Consider the following 11,371-nt stretch of genomic DNA (forward strand, 5'->3'; position numbering starts at 1 on the left):
TCGTCGGCCCATTTGGCGACCTCTAATGTCGTTGACCGACGACCCTTGGCCGTGTCGTTACTCACTAGGACTTTCCACCCCTGGTCAGTGGATTTTTGCCTCCCCCAGGATTCGAACTCTAAACCTCCAGGCTTAAGTATTAGAGTTTATGAATCCTGGTAACCAAGTGAGATGATCTCACTTGGTTACCAGGATTCATAAACTCTAATAGCCTGAGGTTTAGAGTCCTGAGGCAAAACCACGGGGTGGAAAGTCCTAGTGAGTAACGGCACGACCGACGGTCGACGACCCAAGGGTCGCCAAATGGGTCGGGTCGTTACACATATCTTAATCGAAAACATAGCACTGTTAATCATCTTGTTTTCCATGGTATTACTGATCAACCCCCTATATGTAATTCCTTTAAGGGGTGAGATCATATATCAGTTATTATTACCCACCGCATCAGGGCCATAACTTGTCATATCTTATCATATTTTTGGAAAATCCCTTTATTGATCAGTCCCCTATATGTAATTCCTCTAAGGGGTGAGGCCATATATAGGTTATTATTACCCACCGCATTAGGGCCATATATCCATTATTATTACCCACCACACAGGGTCATAACTTGTTATATCTTATCATACTTTGGAAATTCCCTTTACTATATCTAACTTGAGTCATAACAGTGCATCTTGGAATAAAAAGAAATGAATTTGCAATATAAAATGATGAAACATATTCTGCAACTATACTCGAAACGAAAAGCCCACTTACTTGGTCAGAAACTTCTTCGGGTTTGGACAGAAACTTTACGGAACTTGAACTTGCACTTGTTAATCGGGACTTGGGCTTGGAACTTGCGTAGAAACTTGCACAAAGGTTTAAGTGTCCATTTAGAAGACAATGCATTGGCTATTTATAGGTTTGAAGGGGTGGCCAAGGCATATGAAGAGATGGCTAGGTGGAGGGTCATTCATTAAAATAGCTAGGTGAAAGGTCATGGCAAGATGGAAGTTACAAGTAGATGGAGGGTCATTCATTAAAAAGACTAGGTGAAAAGGTCATGGCTAGATGAAAGTTACAAGTAAATGGAGGGTCATTCATTAAAAGGCTACGTGGAAGGTCATGGCTAGATGAAAGTTACAAGTAGATGGAGGGTCATTTATTAAAAATGCTAGGTGAAAGGTCATGACTAGATGAAAAGTCATCCATTAAAAAGGCTAGGTGAAAGGTCACCATACCATTATAGCTTAGCACATGAAACATAGACATAGCTAGAACAAGTCCAAGTTACATAAAAGGATTAACACATGACTTATTATGTTATCATGATAAAACCAAAAGAAACATAGGCATAACATTTTAACATATGACTCACTATGTCATCTTGTTAGAAAGTAAGAAAAACATAGATATAACTAGAATAAAAATTTAAAACACATAAAATTAATATGTGACTCATTAAATTCTCATGATGAAGAGCATAGAAGAAACATATGAGTAACTAGATCCAACATCCGAAATCTCTAAGATCTAAACCTACACATGACACAAAGTAATCATAAACTTGGGTTCAATTTTTATGGTATTAAGATTTCTAGGAGTCGAACCTAACTTAACCTTCAAAGGTATCTCCACTAATGTCCATCATCATGTCCAAAATCGGGTCTTCACAGCTAGAAAGCCACAATCACACCTTTACTTTTTTCCCAAGAAACCTCTTTCCTTCCTATCCAAGAAACACTTCTTTCTCTTATAAAAAACCCTCACCTTCTCAGCTATTAGAGAGAGAAAAATAGTGTACGATATCTTAATCTATCTACGATCTATCCTAAGTATCCTTACCATTATCTCCTACACACCCTATGTATCTCACTCTCAAACCCTATGAGATATATATATATATATAGTGAGATGCATAGGGTGCATAGGAGATAATGGTAAGGATGCTTAGGATGATGAAGAAAAAATTGAAAGATTTCTCAATGTCACATACTAAATGTACCCTATCGTTTGTTTAATTATCTTCTAAGAGATCAATAATGTCTTGCGCCAAGTTTCATCTCATCAAATTAATTGTGCATATAAACAACAAAATTAAGTATGAATAATATTAGCAAGACTTCGAACACAATATCAAAGATTATCAAGATATAAAATAGTAGATTGAGGATGACAATGGAGGTCAAAGAGCTAAAAGCTAGATTTAAGCAACCTACAAGGCATCATTGGTTCATGGTGCTTCTTTATGCCCTTAGCTCAGTCATGGAAACCCTCCATAAGTGCTTCTTTCAATTGTTCCACCATCACAAAACTCTAAGAGAGCAAAATGAATGGACAAAAATTAAAAGATTTTTTTATGTACTATTATTAAAATGGTACTTTATTTTGCCCTATTTTATTTTTTTTATTTTTAATGTGGGTGTGGCAACTATGAAATCTAAATTGTTATATAATTATAATAATTATGATTTTACAATCATTATAATTTTATAGTTGTAATAGATATGATCTTGTAGCTATTATAATATATATCGATTAGAAATAATTTAAGACTTTATGCTGTAGTAATTATAATTTCTTATTAGTATAATATAATATTGATCAATATTAATAAAAAAATAAAGTGCCCATATTATAAATATTATGAATTATAATTGATACAATATAGTATTATTTGTGTTGATAGAATTGAAATGTTTATATTATAGTAACTATAATTCCATAATTACTAGCATATCATATGAATGAAAATAAGGTTATTTTAAAATAAAAATGGGTTAAGGTGAGATAGAGATAAAGCCTTATTTTAATGATAAATAAAAAAATCTTTTTAATAATTCATTTTTATTTTTTTTCTAAAATGGATTCATAGCCGTACGTGTGGCCCTTGCTGGGTCAAGTTGGATCCCAACATAAGAAAAGTATTTTAATGTTTTCAATATTTTGTTTTTTTTTTTTAAACTATCTGAATCTAGGGGCTCCATTTCATTTTTGGCATTTGTGAGTGGCAAAAATCTAGTGCCATAACTTTTAATATAGAAATATTTTTTTAATATAAAATGTATTCTAATAAATTTAATAATAATTTTTATTTACTCAAAACGATGAAATTTCAGCTTAAAGAAATTAGGAGTGTTTTAGTGATTTTGAAAGTTTAAAAATGCGGAAAAGAAGATGGATCAGAGGAAAGCAAAGGAAGTATGAGCCACACCTTCTCGTCTCCCTTCTCCCTCGATCTCTCACTGCAACTGATACGGCTGCTACTTGTACTCCCCCTCCTTCCCATTTCCATTGCCGGTTTCTACCCCGCTGACCACTTCCTCCTCGCCTGCGGAGCCCCCGGCCCCGTAGCTCTTCCCGACGGTCGTGTCTTCCTCCCCGATTCCTCCCTCTCCTCCTCCTCCTCCTCCTCCCTCTCCTATTCTTCCTCCACTTCCATCCCCCCTCTCTACCGCAGTGCTCGCGCCTTCCCCCGCGCCTCCTCCTACCTCTTCCCGCTCCACCCCTCCGACGCCCGGTCTGGCCTCGTCCTGCGCCTCTACTTCCACCCCTTCCCCTCCTCCTCCCTCAACCTCTCCGCCGCCCTCTTCAACGTCTCCGCCGATGGCACCGCCCTCCTCTCCCTCTTCTCCCCGCCGCATGGCCTCTCCCACCCCCTTCCCAAGGAGTTCTTCCTCAAGACCGACGCCTCTTCTCTCCGCCTCACCTTCTCCCCTTCTCCCCCCTCCTCCCTAGCCTTCGTCAACGCCATCGAGCTCTTCTCCGCCCCCGATCGCTTCGTCTCCGACATGTTTACCTCGATCCCTTCCGATTTCTCCTACTCCGGCTCCCCGCTCTCTGACTACCTGCTGGAAACCCTCTACCGGATCAATGTCGGCGGCCCGTTTGTTACCGCGGAGAACGATACCCTCTGGCGAACATGGGAACCCGACAACGAATACCTCCAGACGCCGTCGCGAGCTAAAGCCGTCGCATTTAACAGCGAAATCAAGTATCGACGAGGGGGGGCCTCGCCAGAGACCGCCCCTGAGTTCGTTTATGGAACTGCTAGGGAGATTAATACGGGTAACTCATCAAATTCTACATTGCATTTCAATCATTTCAACATGAGCTGGAATTTTCCAGTGCCCAACTCGGTTCATGGATACTTCCTTCGATTGCATTTCTGCGACATAATTAGCACAGCATTGAATGAGCTTTTCTTTGATGTGTATGTCAATGGCTATTCTGCTTGTAAGGATGTTGATCTCTCATCACTATCCAGATACACTTTAGCTTCACCATACTACATAGACTTTGTTGTTGAGGATAGAAGCAACAGAGGAGGCATTACAATTAGCGTTGGTCCTTCTGCTCGTAGCCCTCCATGGAAGATCAATGCTCTATTGAACGGCCTGGAGATTATGAAGATAAATGGGGTCGTTTCGATATTGAAGATCAACAAGAAAAGGATGCATGGTGGAACCCTTATTTGCTCTGTTCTTGGTAGCTTAACCTTTGTTTGTGGATTAGTGGCCTTGGCTGTAGCTTTAGTTCGCCGGAAGAGAGTGACAGATCATATGCCTCGGCTCCAAGAGGTTGTCACTTGGTCTCCATCTCCCATGTGTACTGGGACTGGGAGTTCATACCCTAGATTGACAGAATTAGCAAATGTCTCCCCATCCACCAATCCTAATCATCAGTTTAGGGTGCCTTTTGTTGAAATTGTTTTGGCTACGAAAAATTTCGATGAGAAGGCTCTTATTGGGGCAGGAGGATTTGGGAAGGTATACAAAGGTGTTCTTAGAGATGGAATCGATGTCGCTGTAAAGAGATGCACCCGTGAGTCTCAACAAGGGTTGGGAGAGTTTCAGACAGAGATTGAGGTCCTATCAAAGATTCGACATCGGCACCTTGTTTCAATGATTGGATATTGTGAGGAGCAGTCGGAGATGATCTTGGTGTATGAGTTCATGGAGAAAGGTCCCTTGAGAGACCATCTTTATGGTTCAAGAAAGCCATCTCTGTCTTGGAAACAAAGGCTTGAGATTTGCATTGGTTCTGCGAGGGGTCTGCATTACTTGCACACTGGTTCTGCTCAGGGGATCATTCACCGCGACGTTAAGTCCTCCAATATCTTGCTGGATGAGAACTACACCGCCAAAGTTTCAGATTTCGGTCTGTCAAAGTTAGGCACTCATAGCAATCAGACTCATGTCAGCACCGGGGTTAAGGGAAGCTTTGGCTATCTTGATCCTGAGTACTTCAAAATGCAACAGCTTACTGATAAGTCTGATGTGTACTCTTTCGGTGTTGTGCTTCTTGAAGTCTTATGCGCAAGACCTGTCATTGATCAATCCCTTCCATGGGAACAGATAAATTTAGCTGAGTGGGCAATGCCATGGCAAAAGAAACGGCAACTTGAGAGAATCATTGATCCCGCGTTGAAGGGTAAGACTGATCGGAAGTCATTGAAGAAATTCGGCGAGACTGTGGAGAAGTGCTTAGCACAATATGGAATTGATAGGCCAGCAATGGGTGATGTTCTCTGGAATTTGGAATATGCTTTACAACTCCATGAAAGAGCAGTGCACCAAGAACCACACAATGATAGTTCGTCATTAAATACACATCAGGCTGGCACAAGTTCGGTGACATAGTTCGTCATCAAATTCACTTCAGGTTGGCACAAGCATGATAACATCTAAAGAAAACGAGTTCAGGTGATACAGCAGTTTTTCTTCTCGGTCAAGTGTTCACGTTACTGATATTGTGTCTGGCTCCTATTTGTGTAACTTGCTATTGCAAATACTTGCCCCCAATGAAATCAAAGTAGTTTTAATTGCCAAAATGTATTAACCCAAGCATCGAAACTGAAGATTGATGATTTCTTCTCATCTCAAAAAGGTTGCATGGTTCATAGCAGAAAATGTCTTAGTTTCCAAGAAGTATATCTCTGTTTGTCTTATGAAGCATCCTTCAATGTTCTTCCATTGTTGAATCTATGTTGTTTTCTTCCATCTATTCGTCTGTCTCGGCAAGTTTAGCTTCCGATCCGCAGACTAACTGCTCGAATCGACCGGACACTGTTGCCTCTAGCTGGTGGAGTGTGGAATGATAACTCGGTGAACATTCTTGTTGACAAGAAAGTCAAAGGAGTAAGACTGGCAACGTGCATTTGCGCCTTGTAAGCTTATCTGTTCAGCATTATTGCTAGAACCAAGCACCGCGTTGCCCTACTGCCTTTATTTGTGATTCCCCACCGGCTTTATATTCTTGAGTTATATTTTAAACAGTAGGAACACATAATTAATCAATGGTCAAGTATTATTTTCAAAACAACTAATTGGATTGCAACTATCAATATATGTTACGTTGGTTTGTTAAAAATTCTTGATGGATATGCATCTCGTCAATCTTTCTTGTAGAAAACTGTAAGAATTAGGAGTATATTGGTGACGTATAATTTGTGACTATGATAAGTATCAATACACTGACGAGGTATAGTTTGTGACTACCAGTATAGCATTCCATTAACCTTTCTAGTTTGACCGCACGCTAACTCTGTAAAATATCGAAAAATGACAAATAGTCATAAAGAAAATTTTTCAGAATTTTTTGAAAATTTTTCGGATCTCGTATAATGAATTTAACGGGGATAAATAATGAGTCATGGGAAAATCTGTTTAGGCTAGGAAAAGTTGGATTTTTCCTTTCCTTTACTTTCCTTTTCTTTTTCTATTTAATTTCTTTTCCCTTTCCCGTCTCCGTTTTCTCTCCTCTTCCCCTTTTTCTCCCGCGACACTGAAATGCCTCTTCCATTTCCAGTCGACGGCGCCGCCCCTGCGTCGGTTCCGTTCCCCCTCCGGTACAAAAGCAGTGGCCAAGGAAAGCCTCACCCTCTCCCTTCTTCCCCCCGTTCCCTTCCTTTCCTCCGCCTGTCACCTACTCGTGTAAAATATCGAAAAAATGGCGAATAAGAATAAGAGAATTTTTCAGAATTTTTAAAAATTTTTCGGAAATTTTTCGGAGCTCGTATAGATGAGTTAATGGGGATAAAAACAGGGGTCGGGAAAGCCTGTTTGGGTTACCCCATTTAAACGAGGAAAAGTTTTCTTTTCCTTTTTACTTTTATTTTTTTTCTTTCTTTTCTTTATTTCCTTTTCTTTCTGTTTTCCTTCCTCTTGCGATGCCGTGCCCTCACCCGAGCGATCTCCCTGCCCTAACCGCCCGCACACGCGGCAGTTCTTCTCCTTCCCTTCTATTTCTTTTCTTCCTCCCGATTCTTCTCCTCTTCGTCCTCCACCCGACGGCGCCACCTTACTCCGCCACCTCGCCGAGCCGCGTGCCTATCTCCCTTCTTTTCCGACTACACCACACGAGCGCCGGCTGAGCCTTCTTCCCTCACGAAGCCAGCCCAACGACGCCAGCCGATCGCTGGCCCCTCCTCTGTGCTCGTGCCCTAGCTAGCCGCCGATGTCGCCCGGAGCAGCGCTGCTCCTCACTATGCCGCCTCTCTTCTAATCACCTCTGCTCGTGCCCTAGGTCTGATCTCACCGCCAGCCTTGTCTCCCTTTCTCGGAGTCACCCTCTGCACGGAAGAAGCAAGCCCTAGATGAGCCCCTGCCGATCTCCGGTTGCCAGCCACCGAGATTTTTCCTAGCCGGCCAAACGTTTCTGCCCTAGACCTCACCACCGGGTCCTCCTTCGCCACCAACCGCCGGCAGAGAGGGAAACAAGGGGTATCAAGTTAGGTAAGGCAAAAAGAGGTATTTGGATTTTTGATTTGGATCCTGTGCTGAATTTGTTGGCTGATAACTGTGGAACTTGTCACTGTTTTTCCCACAGCAGCTTCTCCGGATCTCAGCAGTAAGTTCTTCAGAATTTGAGCAGTGCTGAGGCATTGGAAAATTTGGATAAGGTTTTGTGTTAAGCTAAATACTAAGAGGATAAGTTAGGTATGATTTGGATTTAATTTAGGTAGGTCGAGGAGGTTGATTTAGGATTTTGCCCTAAATAGTTCTTAAGAATTTATTTAGCTATTTATGTAAATTGTAGCTAAATAAATTATATTTATTTATTTGTGACTTAGGGTTTTGACGCGAGACAAGCATCTCGACGTCGTATTTGGACAGATTAGACTTTTCGCTTGGAGGCGGGTACTTCTGACTTTATGTCGTTTGATATGCATAGTAGTGAATTTAACAAATTACAATAATTATGTTTCTTATCTGTTTCGGTTAGTCACTACCCGATACTTGTTACATGCTTGGTTGATACTTGTTTTGCATCTCATTTTATTTCTTACCTGCTTATACATGCTTATAGGGGGTAGTGATATACCATGCTTCACCATGTTCAGGACCTAGGTTTTATACCTTATCTTATTTGTGTACCTTTGATTTGATTCATTGACCTAAGGTGCACCTTCTATATATATATGGATTAGCTCAGGATATTTCTATGGTTAGTGCCATGCACCATTCGCATGATTGCATGTTGTGCGATATTCTGCTCCATTATTGTTAAGCACATCGCCAGTTACATGGATCTGCACTCACCACCACTCATGGGTTAGTGGTCGATTCAGGCAGAGTGTGTTGCAGCAGGGACTTTGTTTGGCTTCGTTGGTCTACTCATGGGTAGTGTGACGCAGCGTGGTAGCCGACAGAGATTCCTGCCCATCATCGTGTACCGGGATTTGGGGTAGGAGGATAGGTGTACTCCGACAGCATCCCGTCCACTCGGTCACTCATCAGGAGTAGTGACGACAAAGTGCACGGTTGTCACAGCCCTACCCACTCGGTCTCACCATTGTGTGTGAGATGGTTGACTGGCGTTAGGGGTGACTAGGACGAATCATTGGCATCATACGCATTGATGCATTTGTTTCTTGTGATTATGTTTGCTGTATTTATTTGCTGCATTTTGGTTGGATGGCCATGCCTGACATGCATACAGGATTTCTATACCTCTCGGACTGTTTATCCTTGTACCAGGTCCTGGTTAGTATAGTTTTCTCCTATTTACTACAGTTGCATTTTATCCTTCTTATATCAGGAGACTATACGTATGATTAGTACTAGATGTTATTTCTCTACTATGTATATCAGTTGTTACCCGCTGAGGAGTTGACTCACCCCGTGGATATTTACTATTTTCAGGTTGATGTTGTCATGAGAGAGTTCCAGTTGCTAGTCCCCTGCAGCCCACGAGGATGTTTATTTATCTTTTGGCTTTATGTACTAGACTATGTTTGAACTTGTTTTGTTTTGATACTTGGAGCTTGCATGTATTGTACTTGTCGATGGGTTTTTAATTGGATTTGTTTTACTATATGCCTGCTCAGTAGGCAGAAGAGGTAAGTTGATTTGATCGTCGGATTTGTGTTTTATGAGTCTAGTTGAGTAGGGTGGATTTTGAGTCTTATTATCATTGCTTATTAAACTGCGTGGATGTTTATATGTTGTGGTTTGTTTATTATTGTTATTTATTCCAGACGCATGTGGCTGAGGTATATGGTGATGTAGTAAAGTTTTAGATTGTCCGCCGTACAGGGGAGATGTTGCCGAAATTTCTTCGGACAGGGACTCATCAGGGGCGTGACAACTCGTCGTAGAGATCCCAATCGCGCCAGTAGCCACAGCCGATCCTTGCCCTAATCACCCTCTCTTCTCACCGGCACCAACTGTCCAAGCCTTGATCCGGCCGTCGTCTGTTTGTTCTTGGCCGTGATCACTCGTCGGAAGCCAAGCGCACGGGTCTCCTCTTATGGCTATGCCCTAGCCCCGATCTGTCGTCGACTGAGCTTTTTACCTCCTCCTCTGGCTTAGGACCGAATTAGAGCAGTGGATGGTGTTACCCGAGAGCTTGTCGGCAGAGGATCCCTAGCATTTTTGTCCACCTCATCGACTGTCGGTGCCACTCTTTCCCTTTAGCAGACATTATTGATGCCCTTGTCTTCTCCTGAGCCATCGCAACCCTTGCGTTGGAGGGCAGATCATAGCCTCACCGGTTGTGGCATTTGTGAGCTGCTTGCACAGATTTGTTGATCACCAGTTTCGACAGTTCCATTGGTTGTCGTGAGTAGTCATCGGAGAACAAGAAATGAAAGGTAACCAAATTCTTAACCTAAACATGGTTACCCTATATTAGTTCTGTTGAGAGTTTGTGACTGTTTATTAGGAGGAGAAGGAAGGGTGGGCAGCGATAAACCTTCAGTTGGCATTCCCCGGTAGCAACTGCGATTTCTGGCCGTAAGTCAAGTGGTTCAAGTTGAGGTAAGTTGTAGAGAAATTTAATCCTTACTGCTTACCCCTAGAATTGGAATCAGGAAGATTTGGAATTTGTTTTAGAACATGTTATTATGTGATCATTAGGGTTAAATCAGTTTAATTATAGCTTGGGTGGTTAATCAATAATCGCATTCGATTATGATTATCCTAATTAGGTTTGAGGATTTGATTTAGCTATTTAACTCATAAGTAAGTAGCTAAATCTGTATGTTATGATTTATAGGACTCTGATTCGAGACGGCATCTCGACGTGGGATCTATTTCGGATTGGATCGTCTATTTGAGGCGGGTACCTTGACCTATCTATTTTGATATGTCTTGTTGATATATTTAGTAAATTTTAACAAGTAGTACTAAATATGTTTATATCTGCATCGGCATGTCACTATTTGTTTTCCGAGCATATTTTGTTTGTTACTTATTTAGCATTCATGCCCTGTTTACTACTTATGTTATAGAGGTAGTGACATGTCATATTTTATGATATATCGAACTGGTTAGATACCATACCTGACCTGTGTGCCTAGATCATATTATTTGATCCACGTATTTAGTACATGATTTTATGGAGGTAGATAGGATCAGGATATTTCTATGCTTAGTGTCATGCATCTGTTAGTTAGAGCCCTAGAGCCAATCATTTGATGATTGTATGGACTCATGTATATCATATTCTTGTATATTAATAATGACATTTGTTTGGTTATTATACTTATTTGTATTAGTGTCAAATAGACTAAGTATAATAGCGTCCTTGAGTAGAAGGTTCATACCTATATCAATCGATTAGTTGAATCGATAGTGAGATGATATAGGGAACACTACTCTAAATCATTCCTAGTCGAGTATTAACATTCAGGGACAATGTTAATGCAATAAGACTAGCATGTAAGTCAGTTCGATGACTTGATCTCACAAGTCATGGATATAGAGATATCAAGCTGACACATGGGTATACATTGGAGAATGTATACTGAATGACCCGCCATGAGAAAGTATCATGGATCTTTATATGAGTGTCATATACTTTCTCATGTGGCTATTAATATGACTATTAGTCCTTGGACCTGAAGTCACCATGGTTCCCTACATAAGGAGTTACATACTTT

The 11,371-nt window shown here is 41.1% G+C and overlaps 1 protein-coding gene across 1 annotated transcript; it reads left to right on the forward strand.

Annotated features, from left to right (window-relative positions):
- Positions 1–3,138: 3,138 nt before the first annotated feature.
- LOC122032370 (probable receptor-like protein kinase At5g24010) lies at positions 3,139–5,892 on the forward strand. The gene has a single exon (XM_042591657.1). It carries the CDS (start codon positions 3,189–3,191, stop codon positions 5,625–5,627), a length of 2,439 nt encoding a protein of 812 aa, XP_042447591.1. The 5' UTR covers positions 3,139–3,188; the 3' UTR covers positions 5,628–5,892.
- The last annotated feature ends 5,479 nt before the right edge of the window (positions 5,893–11,371 follow it).

The sequence above is a fragment of the Zingiber officinale genome, chromosome 11A (genome assembly GCF_018446385.1).
Source record: "Zingiber officinale cultivar Zhangliang chromosome 11A, Zo_v1.1, whole genome shotgun sequence".
Taxonomy (NCBI): domain Eukaryota; kingdom Viridiplantae; phylum Streptophyta; class Magnoliopsida; order Zingiberales; family Zingiberaceae; genus Zingiber; species Zingiber officinale.

Excerpts from the sequence above, each read along its gene's own strand:
- LOC122032370 (XM_042591657.1), top strand. The coding sequence starts at position 3,189 with ATGAGCCACACCTTCTCGTCTCCCTTCTCCCTCGATCTCTCACTGCAA.